Raw genomic sequence first — 26,126 nt, forward strand, 5'->3', positions numbered from 1 at the left:
CCTGTCCTGTGTGTATGTAAAATGATTTTTATTTTGTGCGAGCAAACAGCCTGCATCCAACAAAGGTTTAACTCCAGTGTGGTGTATATTCCATCTTTTCAGCAACAATAGACACTCGTGACGCTTGAAGGGGAAAAAAAAAGACTTTTACATCAAAGAATTTTGTTCTGGGTGACAAGCATCTATACAAGTGAAGTGCAAGTAAAATTTGTATAGTTTGACCTAAAATGTGAACAATTTTACATATTTGATAACTGTAAAACAAATGCTTTAATTTTCTTTTTGCACACCATTTCAAAGATTAAGTATCCTATTGTAATGTCAGGCTGCAACTTTATTCCATGTTATGGCAGAAAACACACATTCCAGTTAGATGTTTATTCGGTTCATTCAGTGGATCATGGCCAATGTACAGTCACCTGTCAAACAAATAAACTGACTTTGGAAATGGCTTTGACATATCAGTTACAATCCATTAAATACAACAAGGCAACATTTTTTGGGAACAGCTGCAGAGACGACCATAAGTTGGAGGTCCTAATTAGGTGTTCTTCTTCTCCTCAAACATGATGTTTGCTGTTGCTTTTTTGGCTGGAAGGGGGAGAGTGCACACACAGAAACACACAAATACACAAATGAGACCAAGATGAACATTTAAAAATAGTTATGCACCATTATCCTAACCTACAGAACTCAATTGGGGGAAAAAAATATTTATATAGGTTTAAATGATGTTCCCAGTAGCAACCCCAGACTTGTTTCAGACTAGCCATGGACAAAATGGGATGGTCATGGGACAACACTTAAGGGTACTGTTCTCCCCCTGCCTGCTTGTGTTTTCTCCGGGCACTCCAGTTTCCTCCCACATCTAAAAAACATCCATTAATTGAAGACACTAAATTGCCCCTAGGTGTGATTGTGAGTGCCACTGTTGTCTGTCTCTATGTGCCCTATGATTGGCTGGCAACCAGTTTAGGGTGTACCCTGCCTCTTGTCCAATGAGAGATAGGATTGGCTCCGGCACTCCCACGACCCTTGGAAGGATAAGCAGCTCCGAAAATGGATGGATGAGTTAATCACTTTTATTTTTATACCTGCTGCATGTTCCCCCAAAAAGCTGGGAAAGGGACAGTTACCACTGTGTTCCATCACTTTTCCACTCACCAACTCTCAATAATTTTTTTTTTTTTATCAGAACTTCATCTGACTGACTGGGAGCATACCCTGCCAACATGCTGCTTATACAGAGGAAAGCAAAGCAAAGCAAATTTATTGGTATAGCGCATTTCATACACTTGGTAATTCAATGTGCATTACATGATTAAAAGCATTTGAAAACAAACACAAAACCAAAACAATACTCCAAAATGCATGAGAAAAAAGATTCTCAGTTTTGTTGTGATTTAGTTGAAGAAAGTTATTTATCTGATTTAGACAGTGGCACAATATCTCAATTGAACTGTAGTCATCTGGTGACACTGCTAAATATAACTGTCATCTGCATAGCTATGATAGTCAAAATCAAACTTTTGAAGAATTTGACCGAAGGGTAGCATATACAGGCTGAACAGGAGCGTTCCAAGAACTGACCCTTAGAAGGACACCATAGGTCATTGCCATTCGCTGAGACCGAGCACCTATAATGGTCACAAAGTAGCTCCGTTTCTGCAGGTAGGACCTATACAATTTAAGGACCGTTCCATTAAGTCCTACCCACGTTTCCAACCTGTTCAGCAGTATATTATGATCTACCGTATCAAAAGCCACGCTGAGATCCAACAAGACCAAAATTGATACCTTTCCCGAGTCAGTATTCAACCTTATATCATTTAGCACTTTGATAAGAGCAGATTCTGTACTGTGATGAGTTCGGAAACCTGATTGAAATTTGTCAAAAAGTCTATTTAAATTCAAGAAATTGCTGAGTTGATTAAAAATAACTTTCTCAAGAATTTTGGCTATGAATTTGAGATGGGTCTATAACTTGCTAACATGGAATCGTCCAGTGCTCTGTTTTTTAGAAGAGGCTAAACAGCAGCTACTTTAAGAGCTTTGGGTAACTCGCCAGACTGAAGTGAGTAATTGATTATTTTCTGCAAATCAGGTAGCACTGACTTTACAACAATTTTGAAAAAGTCAGATGGTACTGAGTCGAGACAGCTCATTGATGGTTTTAACAGCTTAACAGTTTTCTCTATACAGTTTTTTGGTCAACTGTATAAAATTTTGAGTTTTCCCTGGGTGGCTTCAAATATAAAATAATTTTATCTTTTGCTGATTTGTGCTGACCTGATGGAATGTGTTTTTTCACAAAAATAATTTGTCAGCTGTTACGAGTTCTGGATCTATCTGATTCGGGGGGTGGTTGTTCTGATAATTTCAGAAAAGTGTTGCTGTCTAGCTCTAACGAACTCTTGGTTAAAATTACATAGACACTGTCTGTCGAGGTCATATTCAATTTGAAGTTTAGTTTTTCTCCACTTGCGTTCCGCTTTCCTACACTCCGATTTAGCTCTCTTGACCATCATTGTGCTCCTCCAAGGTGTTCTAGGTTGCTCCAGGAGCGACAATATTCATGGCATTTGTGATTTTTGAGGTGAAATTGTCCAAAAGTTCATCAACTGTCTCAGCATTCAGTCTGTGGCACAACCACAGTCTCCATAAACGTAGTGGCAGTACCTTTTCCTAATAGAGATAGAAGTTGTCTGAACTTTTAGAAGAATCTGTAATTCAAAAAATACACAAAAATGGTCAGAAATAGCCATATCCTTAACATCAATCGATAGAATTTCAACTTCCTTAGAGATGACCAGTCTAAGATGTGACCTTGATTGTCACAAATATTCAAAAGACCTAATATAGTATAATTTCTTTACATTGAAATAATGATTTAAAAATAACAGCAATACCACCACCTTTTTCCCCGTTCGACACTTGTTCATAAAATTAACATTTAATGGTGTTGCCTCATTTAAAATGGTATTACAGCGACTTTCTGTCAACCACGTTTCATTTAATAACAAAAAGTCCAGATCATGGGTTGTAATGATGTCATTAATCAACATTGATTTGTTACTCTGTGACCTGCTATGAAAAAGAGCTAGTCTCCCAGAGATAGCTGGAGACAATGGTTCAATAGACTCACATTTTATCCTCACTAAGTTGGATGTTTTACTTTTTTTGTACCATATCTCTCTGATCAACTTTCTATCCCTTGTAAATATAGGGATGAAAAATGCCTGATCTCCTTAGAGGTCTGAGTTATTCTGGAAAAGACCAGGTAAATATCAGTCAGATTTACAGATAGTCTTCATGCGTGGAGGAGGGGCCTTTCACTTTTTAGTGGACGGTGGTTTTGGGTGAGGGGGGTCGGGAAGAAGATCTTGGCGAGGTGTGGGCTGGACTCCATCGTTGAGAATAGTCATTTATTCTATCCATAAGACCCAACATTGCATTCAGGCTGGGAGAGCGGGAGCCAACATCTATTGCGGATTGTATGGTTGTCGTAGTCATAGAGGGGAGATTCTGAGGTGTGGATAGCTCCAATGGGGCAGGAAGAGGTGTTGGGAGATTTAAAGTGCTGACACATTCCATTTGTCATTTGCTCATCAGATTGTTTGGATGACCCAAATGAATCTGTGTGCACCTTATTCGCCTCATCACTTGTTCCTCCGATTGTTTGGGGAAAACTAGATCCTTTTGTCCTTGGTTTTTGTAAACATTTTCTTTACTAGAGCTGAAAATGGACTTTTGTGAAAATTCCTGAAAATACAAATGCAAGCATTTATTTATATATATACACATACACACACAGTCACTCACATTTGAAAAATGTACAGGTGTGGTCAGTCATGGTCGCAGATAAAGTTGCAGGTGTGATTAGGAATGGCCTTAAAATAAACTGGATTAATAGAACTAAATTAAAAATAAAATAAACAAATACATAACTAAAATAGAAAACTAAAATTTTAAACTCAAATGATAACTTCCAATTTCAACTGATATTAGTAGAACATGATATAAAACAGTATTTAAAATTTTGCATCAATAAAAATTCTTGATCTGACAAACTTTATCTGAAGAAAAGTTAAATGCACTGGCCTGTCAAGGAATAAACACAAACGGTCTATACTTGCAATGTTTTGAAGATGCTGAAAGTTTAGTTCAACATAATCCGCGTTCGTGGCAACAAGCTAGCGATACATTTGAACAAAAATTCCTGACCGCAATCGTGACGGGGGGGGGGGGCGGGGGGGGGGGGGGACTACGTTGGCACTACGGGACTGCTGTAAATAGGAGGCCGGTTTGCTACAACGCGCCTTTATGTGCATGCGCTCGACTTATTGGCCACACCTGAATCAAGCGACGAAGTGGATGATAGTCTGTTTTTTTTTTCGTTACGCCTTCACACTGCCTCGCGATCAACACGATGAGCACCCCTGGTGTAACTGAATTTCCTTTGACATGGCTCACGATGTTAATGACTTTCGACGTAAATGCGCTTGCATTACGTGAAGCAGTTCTGAACATGCGCTTTCGTACATGCTCAGTATGGTTAACTTGCATTTCCTGTTTCCGGGTGAATACCGGTTGTTTTGGAGTAGGCTTGTTTAGTTCACGTTTATGAAAGAAACACGTAAATTAATGTCAAGACCACACAAAATAAGCGACGTCGTGAGAGAATGTGAGGAGAGGGGCGTTACTGTTACGAGTGTTAGTGCCTCAACATGGCTACGCTCGTGAAAGCAAAACAACAAACTCAAATGCATGTTCATTCAATGTTGTCAACTAATTTTTGGGAATTTTCCGGAGCAATTTTCATGAAAATTTAAAAATCTGGAATTACGGGAAAATCCGGAGGACTTTTATTGCTGTTTACAGGGCGGTGAATGACGCACACAGTAGAAAATGATGGCAGCCAATAACTTAACCCCTTGTCTATTTAGACAGAAACCGTCTGCTCTGTAAAAATTTTTACACTCCCAAAAAAGGCAGAAATTGTCAATGAAACTCATGGGTAGTGCAGTGCACACCTTGCTTAACCACCTGTTTAATTGACAGAGCCTTGAGAAATGGTCATTTCCAGATCGTACAAGTGGGAGAGGTAAAAACCTCAGCATCCAAACCTTGCACTTTTGAAACCTCACTTCAGTACCTCTGATTGCTGCTTGAGAGCATCCAGGGGCCCTGTGTGTATAATGACATAATTCCCAGTTGGGTGCGGATCAGTGATCACCAGGATTTTTATCAGAAAATCGATATCAGACCCCGTGTCATTAGTAAAACACAGTACTTTTGTGTTCTTCTCACTGCAAAAGCGTTTCACATTCTTGAAGGCTCCATCTCCAACTATTAACGTTTTGGGTCCCAATTTTTTCTTGGATGATTTAATTTCATACCTGTCAGTGGTGGTGGTGGATGAGCATTCTTGGCCAGGGTCTTGTAAGAGGGCCTGAAATCTATTTTTAAGTCTGACGTCGATATTTTGCACCGACTCTCATTCTTTTTTTCTTGCTCTTCGCTGTAACAACCGTCCATGGCCGCTCCACTTGGTGTTCCTCGATTGATTGATTCCTCGGTAATCTCCTGGTGCTGTCTTCCTTTTTAAATGTCCCATATTTTTGGGTTTTGCTCCCAGTAAATTCCAGGAGAACTGCTGGAGGGTCCATTATCCTTTCTACAGTCTACATCAGTCCTCGTTGTTGAGCTAGATGGCTGTCTGTTAGCACACCTCTACTCACCATTTTGAGACATCTGTAGAGTGGTTTCATTCCCCGACTGTCCATTCATATCCACATAGACTTCAAGATGGCAGATTTTCAATTCCAGAATTGACACACACTGCAGTAGTTCATGATAGTCCTCAGTAGAGAAGGTAGGGATCTTGACGGCTGGTCTTATTGCTAACACCAGGCTTGTGCTAATTAACAGGCCACGCTCACATAATGATGAAATAACTGATTATGCACAAAAGAAAATAAAAAAAGAAAAGAAGAAGCGGGAAAGGCTTAGGACAGCATGCTGACAGTTAAGGGGGCAGGGTGGGTGTGGAAGAGGGACGCTAAAGGCACGCCCCCAGCAGGTATATATTTTGCTTTGTGCAAAACAACCGTTTTGCTCAGGACCTCCGAAAATAGCATCAATGAAGAGACAGGCGCGACAGAATTCAAGAGTAACGAATCCATGATTCGCAAGTAGAGCAAGCAGGAAAACGAGCTTCAACATGATGAAACAAACATACTTCAACCGCTGGACATCGATGTAAACAGGGCGTTCAAAGTGAAGTTGCGAGCAGCATGGGAGAGATGGATGACAAATGCCAAACACAGCTTTACTAAGACTGGGAGGTGGCGCCAGGCGAATTATGCCAGAATTTGTGAATGGCTTATGGATGCTTGGGCTAACGTGTCTGCTTCCACTGTTGTTCGAAAAGCCGGCATCATTTCTGAGGAGAGCACAGCAACGAGAGTGGTGTGTTTGATGGAGAACTGTTCATTTTGGATACAGAAGATGAGGACTGATGGATTTGTGGATGAGGATTAATGAAAAAAATAATGTATGTTCAGTGTGAAATACTTTAATAAAGTACAACCAAACTCACTGTTGAAATTATTAAATACTTTGATAAAGTACAGTGGCACAGCTGTAAAGTGTTGGGATCACAGTTCTGAGGAGCTGGGTTCAATCCCGACCCTCCCTGTGTGGAGTTTGGATGTTCCCCACCCCTGTTTGGGTTTTCTCCAGGCACTCTGGTTTCCTCGCACATCCGAAAAATATGCAACAATTGGATACTCTAAATTGCCTCTAGGTGTTATTGTGAGTGTGGCTGCTTGTCTCTATGTGCCCTGCGATTGGTTGGCAACCAGTTCTTTGTGTAACCTGCCTCCTCCCCATTGACAGCTGGCATAGGCTCCAGCACCCCCACGACCCTTGTGAGGATAAGTGGCAAAGAAAATGGATGGATGAGTGGATGGATGGAGAAGCAAACTTAAGTTTTGCTCCTGCTGCCTTTTTAAATAGCATGCATGGATGCATCCTGCCGTATGTTTTAAGATAGCATATTGTAGCATCACTTGGAGGTTGGTTGATCCCAGCATGCTTCGCATCGCTAAATGTACATAAGTAGCATTTGAAGTGTGTGTTTTGTGTCAATTATTTCTTCACTCATCATTTTGGTTATTTTGTTGTCTGCTGGTTGTGAGGTTCTGTTTGCTGTGGTGTAAGGATTTTGGTTTGGTGTAGCACCATGGGTGAGGATGGCATGTTGACTGGTGACTTGCTTCTACTGGTCGTTGTGGAGATAAAAAAGTATAAGCTTGTTCTTGTGCTTACAAAAACAAAGGTATAGTTGTGCCCCTCTGCCTCATGAGTGCCAGCATGCCTGCCCCCAATAACTCAGTGCGCTTTATGCAGTCACTCACATTTGAACAATGTATGGGTGTGGTCAGTCATGCTCGCAGATGTAGTTATGGGTGTGGTCCACCAGTCATGCCCGCAGATAAAGTTACGGGTGTGATTAGGGATGAAGTCTCAAGACCTTAAAATAACTTACTGGATTAATACAACATAACTGTAAATTGAAAATAAAATAAAGAAACACGTAACTAAAATAGAAAAAAAATTAAAACTCAGAAATGTTAATTTTCAATTTGAACCGATATTAGTAGAACATGATATAAAACGGTATTTAACATTTTTCATCAATAAAAATTCTTGATCTGACAAACTTTATCTGAAGAAAAATTAAATGTACTGGCCTGTCAAGGAATAAACACAAACGGTCTATACCCGCAATGTTTTCAAAATGCTGAAAGTTTAGTTCAACATAATCAGCATTAGTGACAACAAGCTAGCAATACATTGTAACAAACATTCCTGTAGGCAATCGTGATTTATTGTTATAATCTACCATAATTTATGGCGGTATCTATTGTCAAAAAATAGCAGTAGATTATCTATATCCTCCTAAAGCATGTAGAGGGGAAAAGTTTTCAATTTCAAGATAACACGTACCACGGGGAAAATGACCGTTCACGTTTAGATTTATGGACAGACTAGTCTAATGTTAGAATTTAGGTCAAGTCAAAGTAAACCACAATCTCATACTTAGAATTGTTAGATACTAAAACATTACCTATGTTATATACTAAAAACGTTTTCAGTGTAACTCAATTTCCTTTGACATGGCTCATGATGTTGTTGGCTCTCAACGTAAATGTGCTCGCCGGACGTGAAGAAGCTCTGAACATGCGCTTTTGGCATAACTCAGTGCCCTGGCTAGACATTTTTCATCATGAGCCATTTTTTTAACCAAGATAATTTTTCATTAGCCACTTTTCTATAATCATAGCCAAAAAATACCCAATCACATGCCGGTCAAACTGTGGTCTTCTAAAAAGGACTAATACTCTTTCTTGTTCTTACATGTTGTTTTCCTTTCGGCTTGTCCCTTTTGGGGTCGTCACAGCGTATCATCTCAGATGAACGCATATATATGTTTGGCACAATTTTTACGCCGGATGCCCTTGCTGACACAACCCTTCTCAGGGAGTGGAGGCCCCAGTGGGATACGAACCCACAACCCCTAGTTTACCAAACCAGTGCTCTAACCACTGAGCTACCGGCCTCCTTTCTTGTTCTTACATGCATACAAATAACTTTCATATGCAAATGTGATACAAGGAATTGTATTTTTATTGGTAACTGAATCTAATAAAATTCAAGAATGACAGAGATGTGTCATGAAAATAAAAACGTTTCTCAATCCTCTTGTATACTTCTGACTGTAGAAAATAACATCACTGTTCAACACTAAGTTTTTGCATGATTCCTGCCATAAAGATGCCATGAAGATTTACTGCTCACCCATTGACAGAAACTTGTATTAAAATCAAGCAATTTTTCTTCATGGCCTTCAATTTTAACGAGTAATTAGTGTAAATTAGTTCATTTACACTTTCTGTTTTGAGACGCCTCCTTACGTATGTCTTTACAATGTTATGCCTGATAAAGCCATGTTCTACGTCAACTACGTATATGCTTCAGGAAGTCATCCAACTTCAGCGCCACCGATGATTTGCAGCGTGTCAGAAGATTTTTTCTTCCATTGTCAATACGCCATTGGCAGAAAAATTTTTAGTCCCTTAGTTTGAGCCACTTGAATTTAGAAAACCATCCCTGGCGAATCTTTTGCCTCTGCCCTCCACAGGATGTAGCTGATCGATGATCACGCACATCAAATGTGAGTGACTACTTTATGTATGTGCTAATTATAAAAATTGCACTTGCAACTGAGACTGCGTCTTTTAATACGGTGCGCCTTATGGTTGCAAAATATGTTACGTAACACACATCTGAAAATAAAGTTACTCTAGGTCTTCTTGTACTACGAAGGAATATCACCAATGATGACCAATCCCTTCTGGTTTTATCTCTCAAACAATGCTTCTCTTAAAACATTCGGTATTGTTGTTGAAGTTTATATTTGAACTTGACCCTCCTGAAATATGTCGATGTACTCACCCTCATCTTTAAACTTGTCAGCAGCTTCAGATGCCTTATCCTTTATGTTCTTGACGGCATCATCAATCTTAGCTTCATTCTTGAGGAAAAAGGGCCGGATGATGCGATTGTAAATCTGGACCGAGCCGTTAGAAGGAGTTGGAGCCATGCACCAGACCAGGAAGGCACACTAGCAAAGAAAACAATTACTGCCTCATGAAACAAACCACAAGATCAATCTTCACTGAACACCACTTCCCATCAACCCACATTAGTTTCAACCAGCATTTGCACTGAAATAATCAATATCCACGACCTAAAACTAAAAGCTAAAAGTCGTTTTGATAGTAGAGTGGTTGGGAGACGACTACCACCTGACTCAAGCTGCCCGTGTAACCGACTCTTTGGTTATTCATACATACACCAATGATGGGCACATACTAAGGGTGTAATGTTTCATTTTTGCAACAATTCATTTCGTATCAAGAGTCATGGTTGGCTATTCAATTCAAGGTCGATATTAGTTCATTTGTAATGATAAGAGCCATAATGATTAAGTGGCTGGAAATTGATTCAGTAACTTTTTAGAAAAAAAAAAAGTGTGACTGTAGAATAAAGACCTACATATTGGATAACTTATTATTTATCTTATTTAAGATATGATTTTACTTTTTTTCCTCAAAAGATATATTTAATTATTGTTGGAATTATAAAGGGATGCTTGGAAGGTCTCCACCGTTTTAAAGAGTCTAATACTAATGATACTAATAATACTAATACTATAATAATACTAAGTACTGAGAAACCTATTGGGAATAGTGGTAATAATACATCCATCCATTTTCTTAGCCACTTATCCTCACGAGGGTCGCGGGAGTGCTGGAGCCTAACCCAGCTGTCATCGGGCAGGAGGCAGACTACACCCTGAACTGGTTGCCAGACAATCGCAGGGTTCATAGAGACAAACATCCGCACTCACAATCACACCCTATGGGGCAATTTAGAGTGTCCAATTAATGTTGCATGTTTTGGGGATATGGAAAGAAACGGAGTGCCCAGAGAAAACCCACACAGGCACGGGGAGAACATGCAAACTCCACACAGGCGAGACCGGGATCGGACCCCGGACCTCAACACTGTGAGGCCAACACTTTCCAGCTGAACAACCGTGCCGTCGGTAATAATATATTGGGTGCTAAATAAGTGAACAAACTTGCTCTTCATAGAACAACATAAGACTTGGAAATAGCATCCAGTAGATGATTATGTCATTTGTTCTCCTTTTTTTTCCCAACAGAGTTCCTTTCTGTACCTTGTTCCATCCATCCATCCATCCATCTTCTACTGCTTTTCCGGGTCAGGTCGCATGGGCAGTCGCTTTAGCAGGGATACCAAGACTTCCCTTTCCACAGCCACTTCATTCAGCTCTTACAGAGGGATCCCGAGGCATTCCCAGGCCAGCCAAGAGACACAGTCTCTCAAACGTGTCCTGGGTCATCCCCAGGGTCTCTTTCTGGTGGGACGTACCCAGAACACCTCACCAGGGAGTTCAGGAGGCATCCAGATCAGATACCCCAGCCACCTCAAATGGCTCCTTTCAATGCAGAGGAGCAACCCTGTGGAGGAAACTGTTTTCGGCCCCTTGTATCCGGGATCCTTCGGTCATGACCCACAACTCGTGACCATTGGTGAGGGTAGGAACGTAGATAGACTGGTACATAGAGAGCTTTGCCTTTTGACTTAGCTTCCTCTTTACCACAATGGACCAATAAAAAGTCTGCGTCACTGCAGACCCTGCACCGATCTGCCAGTCGATCTTCACTCCATTCTTCCTTTACTCGTGAACAAAACCACATGATTCTTTGAACTCCTCCACTTGGGGCAGGATCTCATACACGACCTGAAGAGGGTATGCCACCCTTTTCCGATTGAGGACCATGGTCTCAGATTTGGAGGTGATGATTCTCTGTACCCTCTTATTTCTTTTAAAAGCGATAAAGATTTATTCAATAGTGGCACTTGGTTGGGAAGTGAGCAATTCTTTCAGCATTTCTAATGTGAAGCAACAATTTACATTCACACTTGATCTCTGGTGAATGATGTGCTGATCACAAAAATGTCTCTATGTTAGCGGCTGGTGAGCTAAAATAAGATAAGAGAGCTTAAAGGTTTCAATGTGCACCAAAGCAAGTTACACACAGGCATCCATTTTGATCATTTCTCGCTTATGGCATTTTGGTCTGCAATCCACCAGAATGACCAAGTTGTTTTATCAATAAAAGTGCCTTAAAAACATGTACAGATACTGTAGTGTATTGGTTTTACCATTAGGGACAATACAGAAACGAATGTCTGGATGGGCTTCATAGATAAGATACAAGGAAGAAAGATGAAAAAGAAGGCAGCACTGTGCTAACTCCTGTGTGCCAACTGAAAAATAATTACTGTAAAAGGAATTACAAGTCTCCTACAAACAACATACAAAAATCTATATAAATGTAGGCACAGTAGAAACTCAGTAAAACAAACTCGACTATAACAGAAATCGGATAAAACAATATGTGCAAAAATAGTTTCCATTTGTCACTTCAATTCCTATTGACAAAGTGTTTAGTTTCACAATTGGCAGCTGTTGTTTACTGGTGCTATGGCCCATTGCAAGCAAAGAATAATACTGATGTATTTCCAGCTCAGATACACCAATCTTACTAGATCCAATTCAGAAAGGTGCCTCCCGTACCTATATGGCGGCCATTTTGAATGTGGCGCATTGGCATGACAACCATATGATGGTTATATTTATTGTCCACTGCGTGAAGAACACAGAGAGAGAGAGAGAGAGAGAGAGAGAAAGAGAGAGAGACAGAGGCATCAACTCTGATGAATACAAAGTCTTGGAGTCAGGAACATGCTATTTTTAGTACTGTAACTTTTTTTTTTTTTTTTTTTAAATCAAACTGTTCGCCATTGACAAGAGATTTGGAACTAGAGGAGACAGAAATTTCTCACAGCTCATGAAAGTAACTCGCCTATGAGTATTGGACGTCAACAATGTCACCATCATCAAACACACTCGTGTGGTACTTTTGGATAAAATGTGAAACTTCCAAACATTTTCAAGCTTTTTTTTTTTTAAACACTGATTTACAATAACTGTATTACAGTGGGTCTAATAGGCCATGAAAAAACAAACTACAAAACAATAATTTTGTACTGTCAAATAACATGAGTGTACAGTATATGACCTCCTCAAAAATGTGCTTTAATGGAACAGAGAATCAAGTATTTTAGTCCATTCTACCCAGGTTCTACTGCATATGTATTGTATAAAAAGGATCGACGACGAAACATCACCAATTTCCAATTCAACTTTGTTGGGGATTGTGCCCAGATAGTGCCTAACCTATTACAGATCTAGATTAAGGTGGGAATTGAGGAACTTAGTTTAACTTTTTGGAGTTTAAATTTCTCAAACTTCATGAACCAGGAAGCAGCTTGCAAACCAACAAATGTGTGTTAACATCCTTGGCAGAGCTCCACGCTGTTTTAGTTGGGATGCCCCACTCCTTATTTGTCCTTGGTTATTCTATCTGTGGCCACATAATTCCACCTTGCTCACAAAATCTCAGTGACAATTTACTAAAACCATGTAGATTTGCACCATAAACCACGCATAGAGTCACACAATAGACACTTAAAGAAAAATGAACTGTTTATTCCATTTGCTATCCTGGAAGCTAGACCAGTGCTGGGTTCATCAAACACGTTAGTGCCTCGCTCATTGTTGTTGTTTGTGCCAGGACACTTTGAGGAAATTTTAAATATTTATTATGTTCAGTTGCCAGCAAGGTAACGACCTGATGAGCAAACGAGCTCGCTTGTGCAGCAGCCGGGTAATTTAATGTCATTGCCTATATCGATTCTGTTGTGTGTGGGTCCCCACATAATAGACGTACTGATGGGAAAGTTAACTTAATTACACACTGTGGTACACATTATTTAGTTCATGTAAGATGTACAACTGACTACATATATTCGACATTCAGTGAATTTCATGGACACATTTGATTGACAGGTAAAGGTCAGGTGGGGTATGTCTTCATTCAGCATGGGCTCTATGTTTCATGATTTTCGAACATAATATTATTTACTTGATTTTTTTCTTCAATTGCAATTTGGCAGGGTTTCTTTTCTCTGCCATGTCAAATGTATGACACATTTTATTGCAGGGCCTTTAACACCTAAGGACAACAATAAGACAAGAGAGTACACCTACAAACAGATTACCTTTCCAATGTAGTAAAATGGAAACCAGGAGAGAAAGATGTCTGCAAAGAACTCGGCCACACTGAAGAGTCCGTACACCACCCAGTAAGTCAGCCATTTTGTATCATCTTCTTTGGATGCACTTTCTATGGCCTTGATGCTGCAGAAAAATACATACAAACAGGACTATATCTATTTTGTCATTCGTGTTAATGTTGGCAAAACTATGAGGCCAACGCTTTACAGCTATTCCAACGTGCTGTAATATTTTATTATGTAATTTATATGTTAAGTCATAATTATGTTAACCATTTGAAGTTTGTGGATTTGCAAGTCTCTGGGTGGTAAGATGTGGTTTTCCAGGGTTCATACTTAGTCTGACCAAAAACATTTAAGGGCTTTTTAGGGGCATTCTTAGGGGCTGACACGAAAAATTTAGGGCTGACACGGACAAAATTTAGGGCCGACACGAAAAATTTAGGGCCATCGTGGGAAATCAAGAGTAAGGAAAAAAGACTCATCCAATGGTGCCATCGGCGTTCTTGGTTCATCAAATGTTCCAGTACCTCAGTACCTGTGACAGTGATCACCTGTCGCCCCTTGTGGTAGTTCTCATTGAAATGACCATTGTCAACGTCTTCACATAACAGGATACAGAAAAACTGATTCTAACTACAATTGCTCCTATATACACAAATGTCTTCTACTGATGTCTGTCTCAGCACCCCTACTCTAACTCCTTGTGCCAACCCAGTGCCTCCTCTATTTGTTGCTGCAGAGGCGCCAAAGTGGCTCTCTTGTCCTTGGCTCTGCCTCTGAGTGCATTGGCCTCGGTGATAAACCTCAGATTCCTCTTTTCTTCTGCCTCCTCAAACAGCCTGTCAGCCTTCTCAATAAGCGTTGATATGTCAGTCTCTATTCTGGCTTTTTTGGCTTTGAGGCAGTAGAGATGAAAAGTGGGCAGCGATGCCAAATGTAGCCAGGTACGAAGTCTTCCTTTCCCCACAGTGGTAGTTTTTAGCAAAGTCACTGTCTGGAAACATGACTGCAAACACTCTAGAATTATTTTCCCAAGATTTGTAACTGTAATGGCTGCAGATCACTTTTAAAGTCCACACGATCTCTGGCTTTAACGAGTCCGTCTTCGTGTATTGAACTACGTTCATAAAGCCTGACTTCTGGCTGGACAACTGTAGGTGCGCATTAGGGATCGCAACCGGTTACAAATAACCGGTTACAACTGGTTTTTGGTTTTTAGAAAACAAAACCGTAATCGGACTTTCGAAATCGGTTAAAATTTCCAATCATTTCTTCCGGTTCTGGTACTCCACATTGCGCTATTTTTTCAACATCATTTCCACTTTTTTCAAGTTTCGCTGTTAGAGTGAAGTTGGACTCAAAAGAACATTCAGTTAAATCAAAGAAACATCAAACATGGCATCGAGGAAACGCTCCAAAGTATGGGAGTAAACTTGTTTTATTGGCAGACATCAAAACTCTACTCGCATAACGGGGGGGAACTCTGTGAACTCGTCACTCTGAAGAGCAACAACAAAAACAGTCCGTGCGGAACCCCGCACCCCAACTCAAGGTCCCGCGGGTGAATTATGTAAACACCACTATGGTACCGTTTTTTTGCTACAGCTGTTCGGTTAAAACCGGTTATGAAAGTAAGCGTTTTTTTGCGATCCCTAGTGCGCATGCACTGCTAGTACCACTGCCTGAAGTTGATGCTTCACTATCTTGATATTTTAGAAACAGATTGATACCAACGGAAGATGAGAGAGTCTTCGCCAAATCAGCGTGTCTCCTGTTTTTCCGGTGCGACTCCAGCGCTTTGACGCCCATCTTTTCAAGCTGGTAACTCTCCTTGCACAGATGGCAGTAAAACCTGTGCTGATCTTTTGGATCTCGACGGACCCAGCTCCTGAACTCCTTACTTTCAACCCAAGCTTCTTGAAAAATGCACTTCCCCGTGATACAAGTTGGATCGATGAAAGAACTACGCTACGTCATAACGAAGACGAAGTGAAATGCCTACTCACGGAAACAAACAATGGAATATCGACAAGATGGCGACTAGTGTCAACACGGTGACTTCCGTTGACAATTTCCGGCTGATTTGGACGCCAGACGGATCGCTATTTTTTTTTAAAATAAAAGATTAATTTATTTTTAGGGAGAATTTTGGCGGTAGAGGTCCTCCCTTTGATATTTTTTTTAATTTAAGGCCTTTTCAGCAGCTTGACCGGTTTTCGCGGATTTTAAGGACTTTTAGGAGCCCCTAAATGCACCTTCGAAAATTTAGGGGTTTTTAAGGACTTTTAGGGCCGCGTGCGAACCCTGTTTTCTAGTCTGGCGCGGTTTAATGCTGCATTACTTTGGTCATCCTAAAAAAAAAAAAAAAACCTTGGAAAAATACAGCTATATTGGCATCTTGCAGGAAGACGCATCGATACAAGGCGCGTTATTGATCTCCAGCGTGACATGACCAATGAGAGCATGAGTGGATTTATCTCTTGAGCTAAATGGCTGTGCATCATCGAAGCCTCACCCAGCAACTTCTGTTCCACCCTCTCCTTTATCCTTCCTTTCCGCCATTTTCTATGCTGTTGACTGTCTGCTCCATAACCTCAAATGTTTTCAAATATGCAAAGTATAAACTAACTAGACATATTCTAAACATTTTGGTACCCACATACACACACACACACACACACACACACACACTCCAACACACAAACTCACACCCGCACAAACGAAACAAACCCCCATCTCAATGCTAAAAAGGGTACATCGCCACAGCCTCCAGCAGAAGAGTCTCCAAGTGATGAATGGTAACAACACAGTAATATAATACAGGGTTTTATCATTCATATTATAAATTTATAAAACTGTATATATTATAAGGTTTCAAAATTAAATGTTGAAATAAATACCTCTTTTTGTCTCAAATATGCATGTTTTTTTCATTTTATATGCATATTTTCATTTTAGATGCACATTATATATTTCAAAAGTTCTGGTACCCACATAAACATACCCTACTTTACTTACCATACATACATACCAACCCTTAGCAGTTTTTTACTTTTCATAGGTGGTATTGGTTCCAATTAACTGCAAAAACTAGGGATTACTTTATATATATATCCATCCATCCATTTTCTTAGCCGTTTATCCTCACATGGGTCGCGGGAGTGCTGGAGCCTATCCCGGCTGTCAATGGGCAGGCGGAGGGGTACACCCTGAACTGGTTGCCAGCCAATCACAGGGCACATAGAGACAAACAGCCACACTCACAATAACACCTACAGGCAATTCAGAGTGTCCAATTAATGGCACATGTTTTTGGGATGTGGAAGGAAACCCACACAGACTCGGGAAGAACATGCAAACTCCACACATACATCCCGGACCCGCCTGTGTGGAGTTTGCATCTTCTCCCCATGCCTGCGTGGGTTTTCTCCGGGCAGTCCCGTTTCCTCCCACATCCTCAAAACATGCCGTATTAAATCGGATACTCTAAATTGCCCATAGGTGTGATTGTGAGTGAGACTGTTGTCTGTCTCCATGTGCCCTGCGATTGGCTGGCAACCAGTTCAGGTTGTACCCTTGTGACCCTTGTTAGGATAGTAAACACAGTAATGAGAGGGGATCACCTTTTTAGATGCTTCAACAGTGTCAATACACCAACAGTGAGGGTGTCGTCAAGTCCTCACACTCACACCCTCATAAATACAAACACACACAGAGCTTGTGACAGACGTTTAGTCAAATCAACAATACCAATTGATCGCTGCGTGTATACTGTACTGAGTAGAAGAGAGCAAATCATCTCTCGATACAGTGCCACTAGAACATATTCACATGGTGTCACTTTTTCCCACATATTTCTGTTATAGATTTGCTCTAAGGCTTCTTTGAGGAGTTTCATTTTTTTAATCTACATAAAATATTCCATTATAATGGAAAAAAAAAACAGATTTTCAGATAGATGTTTAATTTATTAAAAATTGATTGATTAATGGGGCTTCATATTTTCGTTTAAGCACCTTTGGCAGCAATCATAACCTCAAGTCTTGTTGGGTATGTCTGTAAGAGCCTGGCACACCTTTTTTGGGGTATTTTCCTCGCACTTTTCTCTGCAGATCCTCTCAGTTAATCAGGTTGGATGCACAACAACCATTTTTAGGTTTTTCCAGAGATGCTGTGGGATATTTTATTTTCTATTGTACAAATATTTTGAAGAAAACTATACTCAAACCAGCTTTAAAATAAGTTAGAAGTCTAGCAAAATGTGGAAAACGTGAAGGCGTGTTAATACTTTCTGGTGGCACTGTATAGTGAGATGAATTGTTCTCTGTGCTCAGGAGTGTAGACACACAGATTAGCCGGTATTATTGATTTGAGTAAACGTTGTCTGTCACCAGTTTTGTGTGTGTCTGTGTTTCTTTCTCATGGCACTGTACATTTGACTATTATATATGGTGTATCGTAGGATATAAAAAGTCTCCACGGCCCTCTTCAATGGGTAATTTTTGTGACACATACAAGAATGAAACCAAGATAGAGCATGTCAAAGAAGCGCAGACTCTGTGGAGTGTGGGAAGGTATGATCATTTCATTGTAATGATGTTCTGAATCAAAGTCACTTGATTTTGAGTATCTGCCGATAATGAGTACTGATCTGATACCTCTGCAATGTGTTATGAGGGGGGAAAAAAGAGAGACTTTTAGGGGGTGGTCATGACAGCCTCCTCACCTGGACCACCTCGTTTAGGTGAACTAGGTCTTGTATTTAAGCCTTGTGTTTTCCTGTCTTAGTTTGTCAGACCGTTGTACCTTGATGTCATGTTCCCCCAGTTTCTTGCTCGTGCCTATGAATTCTTATATGCTGTACCCCACTTTGTTGCTGACCTCCCTCCCCATCCCTCTTTGTCTCATGATTCTGGTCCTGTTGGCTGTCTGGAATGATTACCTGTGTACCGACCTCGGACTGAATAAATATCCTTCCCGAACTGTACCTATTCTCCTGAGTCATGCATTTTGGGTCCACCCCCGTGATCTGTTCTTAAATGAGACACAACCATATTATTTTCACTGGCTTAACTGAATAAGGAATAATAATAACTTGAGTGCAGCAGTGACTCTAACCAAGTTGACAATTACAATCTCCTTATAGTGTATCAGTGGTACAGCACAAAATAATGATGCAATTTTTTTATTTATTTAAATAAACAATTTTGGCACGGTGGTTCAGCTGGTAAACCGTTGGCCTCACAGTTCTGAAGACCTGGGTTCGATCCCAGCCCCGCCTGTGTGAAGTTTGCATGTTCTCTCCATGCCTGCATGGGTTTTCTCCAGGCACTCTGGTTTCCTCCCAAATCCCCCAAAAAACATGCAACATTAATTGCACACTCTAAATTGCTCCTAGGTGTGATTGTGTTATGTGTGTGTGTGTATTTTTATTTTCCTTTCATACCTTTATGTTACGATGATGTGCTTCTTTTGTGATGTGGAATTCTGGAATGTCAAGAGGTGCCTATATAATAGACTGAGAAGGTCCGTAAACAGAGCAGGGATGTGTGTGTCTGCTGTTTGTCTATGGGAAGTTTAAGAGCTCAAGGTGACTGCAAATTTATGATAGTTGCATTCTTGTGGGTTTTTGTAACAGGAAGAACTGTGTCTACTCAGAGGACACCCCGGCTTTTAGAAGATTAACTGTCTCTGTATAACAACTTTACTTGTCATGTGAAACCTCTCTCCCCCTCCCTATGTGTGAAACTCAATAAAATGTGTGGTTTTGGGGGGGCTCGGAGAGAGTCTTACGTGCGGGTGTGGAGGATATGTTCTGCTCCTCCAAGCTCTCCCTAAACTGCAGTTTAGTAAAAAATAACTCTGCCTCTGTCTCAATCATTCTATCCTGGTGCTGTGAGCTCCTGGGACCACATTGAGCGAGAAGTCCGTGCTTTGGACCTAACAATAGCTCACCTTGATGAGACATTGACACATTTGTCAGCTGACCAGAAAGCTGAAATGTCACATCGGCTTTTTGAGTTTTCTCACCTCTTTCCAGATGTGCCTGGCTGCACATGCCTGATTAGTCATGACATAGATGTGGGTGATGCTGTGCCTGTGAAAAAAACACCCATATCGAATGAATCCTGCAAAGAGCGAGATTCTGCGGAAGGAGGTGCAGTACCTGCTGGACAGTGACATTATTGAAACCTGTGACAGTCCATGGAGTCCACCTAGTGTACTTGTGCCCAAGCGTGGTGGTGGTGGTTGGCGCTCCTACACTAACATGAAAACTGTCAATGCACTGTCACGAGCTGACTGCTACCCTCTGCCGAGAGTGGATGACTGCATTGATTACGTCAGTCAAGCGACATATGTGAGTAAGTTTGACCTTCTGAAGGGCTTCTGGCAGGTGCCACTCATGGTCCGTGCAAAGACAATTGCGGCATTCGCTACACCTGACGAACTGTATCAATACAAAGTGATGCTGTTCAGCTGGAAGAATACCCCAGCAAAGTTCCAGCGACTCGTCAACAATGACATTGGGTCTGGAAGGTGTCAAAGCCTACATGGATGATGTCATCGTATACGCCATGGAAGAGGATTCAGGAGTTCTTCAAGAGACTGTCAGCAGGGAAACAGACTGTCTATCTTGCTAAGTGCGAGTTTGGAAAGGCCCAGGTTGAATTCCCGGGGCATGTTGTAGGGCACGGCCAGGTACAACCAGTTAGTGCTTGGATGAAGGCTATTGCACGTGCTGCATCACTCTCCATGGTGTAAAGTTTGTTTGATGTTTGGTACTTCTGTTGTATGTTTCTGTGTTTTCGTTTCTTTATTTTCTGTTTATTCTATTTTCTATTCTGTTTTGTCATGTTTTGTGTTGCTTAGTTGTATTACAGCAGAAAATTTCTCCGTAACTTTCTTTTCCTTAAGGGTGAGAGTGTTATGCGTGTGTGTATATTTCTTTTTCTTTCATACTTTTATGTTACTATGATGCGGTTCTTTTGTGATGTGGAATTCTGGAATGTTCCGAGAGGTGCCTACATAAGAAGACTGAGAAGGACCTATCCACAGAGCTTCTTACCACCACTCTTTGGACAAGTAGACAAGTACACGCCACACTGCATTCTGCCATTCATTCCTGGACATTTGTTGACTTGGAATATTTGCTAGAAAGAAAATTTGCCTGGTTGTTTAACTCTGGTGACTAGTCATAGTTTGGCTCAACTACTTGGTCTTTGAACTTCAATTCTGTGTTGATTGTTTTATTTTTGTGTCGTGTGTGTGTGATTAAAATTCTTTTAAACGCAACACAACTGCTTTGACATATTTTTTCTGGTTTGAGTTTGGGGATTTTAGTCTAAAATTCACACGTAAGAATTGTGAGTGTGGCTGTTTGTATCCATATGCCCTGCAATTGGCTGGAAACCAGTTCAGGGTGTACCCTGCCTCCTGCGCAATGACAGCTGCACTCGCCGCGACCCCTGTGAGGATAAGCGGCAAAGAAAATGGATGGATAAACATTTTTTTGGATTCATGTATGAATGCAATAAGAACTGATCTCAAAAGTTCTCGCTTGAATAAGCAACAAGCATAGGTTACTGATCAGCTGAAAATGGCATGATTGGATCTGTCCAATTCTAATATATAACCTAATAAAATGAATATATTTCAGGATAATTTGCTGCATTGAACACAGGAATCCCATGAACACTATTAGAGAAAATGTTTTCAGTAATGATTACACTGATGGCAGCCCACCAGTGTCCAAATAGCTCATTAATAAGAGTCGAAAACATTTATTACATCACGGTCACAAGATTATCTGAAGGAAGACATAAGAGGACTCTCAAAACAGTTTTCATCTTTTCTCCATCTGATTTTGACTGGTGCCTTTTGAGAGTCTTCATCTTGAGTGCTAGTAATACTGGCTTGAGTAGATCTTTAAATTATGAGTTTGCATACTGGTGTATACTTTACAATTTGAAACTATGAAAACCATACTACGTATTTATATTTTATATACTGCACAAACTGGGTTGCAATTGGTAGTTATTGTTGTGCCAAAAGGAGGGGTCATACACCTTTTCCGAGGTCAAATGAAATCAATATTCAACGAAAGTTGACCTTAAATGCGCCTGAAATTTGGAATGTACCCAAAACGTATCTCATGAGACTTTGGCAAAACTCACTCAACATCTAAAAGGATGAACTCTACAAGTACAGTATGTTTTGTCTTACCTGGCCTTGCCATTAGAGAAGTAGAATATATCTCTGTCCTTAGTACAATGAGGTTAAATTGCTCAGAAGACTGCATTTGTTGATACATTGGAACCCCAACATATAAACAGCCAAATTTTCAAACTATTCCATATATGACCCAACAGACTAAATAAAAATATCGTTGCACGGTGCCAAGATTTCATGCATCCCCTTTGCGCCGACCAGTGCAGCAATTATGGGGATGTGGACAGCTCCCAGCCCCGCCACTAATTACGGTTGGTCCCTACTTTGATTTTTGACGTTTTTCTCCTTTTTTTCATTATTTTGGCAGCTCGAGAGCTAAGAAAAGTAACAGACATGCTTGGCATGAGGGCCGGAATTAAAAGAATTATTTGAGGAGGATATCAATGCTGCACAGATTGCAATGCTTGCTCACAAATACAGTACAGTATGGAAGAAACAAGCACACTATAGCAACTACAGTAATGTGTGTGTGTGTGTGTGTGTGTGTGTGTGTGTGTGTGTGTGTGCGTGCGTGCGTGCGTAGAGACGTAGAGAGTGATTGCATTTGCTGAGACACATGCCTACTTGTTGTGAAAAGAAGGAAAAGGACGCAAACCAAGAAGTCAAGGTCAAGTGGATTTCATTTTTAACTCTTCATAATTGTAGAAACATGGTTGTTAAAGGGTGTTCCAATTTTCTGGCTGAGATAGGAACAGAGGGACTTGTGACACTGTGTGGGTGCAGCTCATTAGAGCAGCTTCATTTGAATGAGAGGACAGCTCCACTTGACTTTTGATTGATCACCATAGCTCAGTGGTTAGAGGATTGGTTTGATAAACCAGGGGTCGTGAGTTCATATCTCACTGGGGCCTCTACTCCCCAAGAGAGATTGCATCAGGAAGGGCATCCGGTGCAAAAACTGTGCCAAACAAATATGAACGTTCATCTGAGATTTGCTGTGACAACCCCTAACGGGACAAGCCAAAAGAAGCCACTTGCCACGTTTGATATACAGTAGTGTAAAGCTTTACATTCCGTTCAAAGTGTACAAGCATTTATTAATATAGGGAATTGTGTCGAGGCCGAACCAATGATTGTTTACATTATTTCTTGAGAGAATTATGTTCAATACACAAACTTCAAATTACAATGACTATTCAAGAAGCAGTTAAATTTGTAAATCGATGGTCCATCGGATAGATCTGTATTTTTTATATAGCTATTTAATACAGGGCTTTATGAAACCCTTTCTGAACTTCAAACTATCATAAGAATACTTAATTTTGCAGACTCTCTAACATTCAAATATGTTCAGCAAAATACTGTTATGTCCGTTTGATTACCAGTTTATTACTCGTAAAAACCTATCCACGGTATTACAAAAATTCTGGGTGCAATTGTACAATTCAAGAAGTGATATTTAGTATAGAGCAAACCATATTTAATACTTGGATAAATATTGAAATCCATGATCTTTGCGGATGATATTGTGATCTGCAGTAAAAGCAGGTAATAGGAGGAGAAACAATTAGAAAGATGGAGCTACGTACTGGAAAAGAGAGGAATGAAGATTAGCCGAAGTAAATCAGAATATATGTGCGTGAATGAGAGGGGTGGAGGAGGAAGAGTGAAGCTCAAGGAAGAAGAGATAGCAAGGATGGATGACCTCAAATACTTGGGGTCAACAATACAGACCAATGGAGAGTGTGGTAAGGAAGTGAAGAAACGGGTCCAAGTGGGGTGGAACAGTTGGTGGAAGGTGCCTGGTGTTCTATGTGACAGAAGAGTCTCCGCTAACATGAATGGCAAAGTTTATAAAACAGTGGTGAGGCCGGCCATGATGTACGGATTAGAGACGGTGGCTCTGAAGAAACAACAGGAAGCAGAACTGGAGGTAGCAGAAATGAATATGCTGAGGTTCTCGCTTGGTGTGAAGAGGTTGGATAGGATTACAAATGAGCTCATTAGAGAGACAGACAAAATTGGATGTTTTAGAGACAAGGTTCGAGAGAGCAGACTTGGATGGTTTGGACATATTCAGAGGCAAGGGAGTGAGTATGTTAGTAGAAGGGTGCTGAGGATGGAGTTGCCAGGCAAAAGAGCGAGAGGAAGACCAAAGAAAAGATTGATGGAGGCTGTGAGGGAGGACATGCAGACAGTGGGTGTTAGAGAGGAGGATGCACGAGATGGGCTTAGATGGAAAAAGATGACATGCTGTGGCGACCCCTAATGGGACAAGCCGAAAGAAAAAGAAGAATAAATGTTGAAGTTTCCAATACGCAATTCAATGCCGATATGTGATACTTTAAATGGGTGTGAGTGTTTCGTTAAGCACTTGGGATGACGACTACACCCTTTACACCATCACAAACCCGTGCTTAAACCAGTGCAACAAACCATTTCTAACTTAAAGTACAAGCATGCTTCCTCAAAATGACCATCCTGGGAATATTGTCAGCTAAAAGAAATCAGGGAATCCAGAATTAATTACGGTGTGTTTTTAACTACAGTAGTGGAGTTGTAGAAAATCAAGTTAACCATTGCTGTTTAATTGTATTTGTTCCAATCAATATTTTTTTGATTGTGTGCATTATCTTTTCATCTGGCTAACGTTTATTTAATAAAACTCTGGCTGTGGCTTGTGTTTTGAATAACGACTTCCCGGTCTTTTGTATCTTTGAACAATTTTACTTCGCAAATGTATTATTTGAATTTAGTCAGTAAGGTTTCTTCTACTGCTAAAAATAAGAGCCCAATTTACCTTACGTAAGACATCTGTGCTACATTTCAATCAATACAGCCAATAAAGCTGTGTCAGAGATGTGCAGTGGGAGTAACTGCAGTACACTTATGTAGTGACGGATAACTGTATTGTATAAGGTATATACTATAAGTCACAAGACAGAGCTTGTGGATGATGTCATAATACCGTGCATCCAAAATTTTTGTTAAGTGACAAGCAGAAAAAATGGACTGTGGTTAAAACTGATGTTATTTTAAGTCTAGATGGGATAGTTGATCGTTACAAACATACACCATAAAAAGATATACGCAACTGATGTCAGCTTCAGACCTGTTCTCAGTAATTGCGTGTGCAAAAGTTGATGTGTGGGTGCGGCACTTACGATATGTAGGCTGGGTAAAGAAAGCCGATGAGGTTGCACAGCAAGGAGGCTCCGTAACCGATCACCAAGTACACGGCAATGATGCCAATCAGAGCTGCACCAAGAACAAAAAAAAGCACAGCTGTTGAACGCCATCACTGTATCCCACAACAATATCTTTATTTAGTAAAGACTTCAACACATATTCGAACATATGCTTCTATTGCTGTTCGAAGCGGTCTCTTCTGTAAAAAAAAAAAAAAAAAAAAAACACAGCGACGGCGCTCCCTCGCCAATGCAAGCAAGTATTTTTATTTTTTTCAATCCCTGCGCCAAAACTCACCCAAGGCCACATATGTCCTGCTAACCCCAGTCTTTGCTTCGACTCGAGCAAGGACGTCAGTCACCAGGTTCTTCTCGTGAAGGAACTTGTCAAACCTTTCTTTGAGTGCCTGTGCCATAGTTGCTCTCTTCTTGCCGACGAGAACGAATTAGGAAGTCGCTCGATGGGTAACTGCGACACTGCTTAAACTGAACACCCCCGTTAGTTCCCAGTCATCAAGGTAGGGAGTACATTGACAAACACTTCTGCTAAGTCTCTTCAAAATAAAAACTACCATTTATTGAGTTGATGCTACAGTAGTTTTTTTTTTTAAGACGATTTCAAACTGCCCATAAGTCAGTTGGTCTCTGCCGAATTTAATACGACTTCTCATCAAATCGTGGCCGAGTAAATGTAACTATATAAGTAATGGATTAGTCATGTGCCATCTTATTGTTTCAGGTCAATGGACACAATCATGTTTTATTCTCACAAGATGTTCAACTTTATATAAGTATTCCGGACCAAATCAAGACCTTTAGCACGCCGAACCGAATGTGGTTCGACGCTGTTATGAATAGGTTTCCAATTACGCTATCTTGTGTGTCATAGAGGTCAAAGAACACAGGTGATAGATGAAGCGGGAAGATTTTTTCTATCGTTTATTTTTCCGATTGGTCTAAGGG

The 26,126-nt window shown here is 40.5% G+C and overlaps 1 protein-coding gene across 3 annotated transcripts; it reads right to left on the reverse strand.

The window, feature by feature from the left end:
* Window positions 1–62: 62 nt before the first annotated feature.
* Window positions 63–25,793, reverse strand: reep5 (receptor accessory protein 5). 3 transcript variants are annotated; one of them, XM_061847617.1, is made up of 6 exons: window positions 25,462–25,793; window positions 25,140–25,233; window positions 13,789–13,927; window positions 9,523–9,691; window positions 2,680–2,723; window positions 63–591 (listed from the first exon to the last, which is right to left on the reverse strand). In XM_061847617.1, the coding sequence occupies exons 1-5, from the start codon at window positions 25,577–25,579 to the stop codon at window positions 2,686–2,688; spliced, it is 558 nt and encodes a 185-aa protein (XP_061703601.1). In that variant the 5' UTR covers window positions 25,580–25,793; the 3' UTR covers window positions 63–591; window positions 2,680–2,685. The 3 variants fall into 3 exon arrangements, with proteins under 3 accessions (XP_061703601.1, XP_061703600.1, XP_061703603.1); XM_061847616.1 differs by lacking the exon at window positions 2,680–2,723; XM_061847619.1 differs by lacking the exons at window positions 63–591; window positions 2,680–2,723 and adding an exon at window positions 2,748–3,762.
* Window positions 25,794–26,126: the final 333 nt, after the last annotated feature.

The sequence above is a fragment of the Syngnathoides biaculeatus genome, chromosome 17 (genome assembly GCF_019802595.1).
Source record: "Syngnathoides biaculeatus isolate LvHL_M chromosome 17, ASM1980259v1, whole genome shotgun sequence".
NCBI classification, from domain to species: domain Eukaryota; kingdom Metazoa; phylum Chordata; class Actinopteri; order Syngnathiformes; family Syngnathidae; genus Syngnathoides; species Syngnathoides biaculeatus.

Excerpts from the sequence above, each read along its gene's own strand:
- reep5 (XM_061847616.1), bottom strand. The coding sequence starts at position 25,579 with ATGGCACAGGCACTCAAAGAAAGGTTTGACAAGTTCCTTCACGAGAAG. Across the intron at positions 9,692-13,788 it reads CATTTTACTACATTGGAAAG|TGTGCCTTCCTGGTCTGGTG; the intron begins GTAATCTGTTTG and ends TTTCTTTGCTAG. Across the intron at positions 592-9,522 it reads TGACAAGTTTAAAGATGAGG|CCAAAAAAGCAACAGCAAAC; the intron begins GTGAGTACATCG and ends TCCCCCTTCCAG.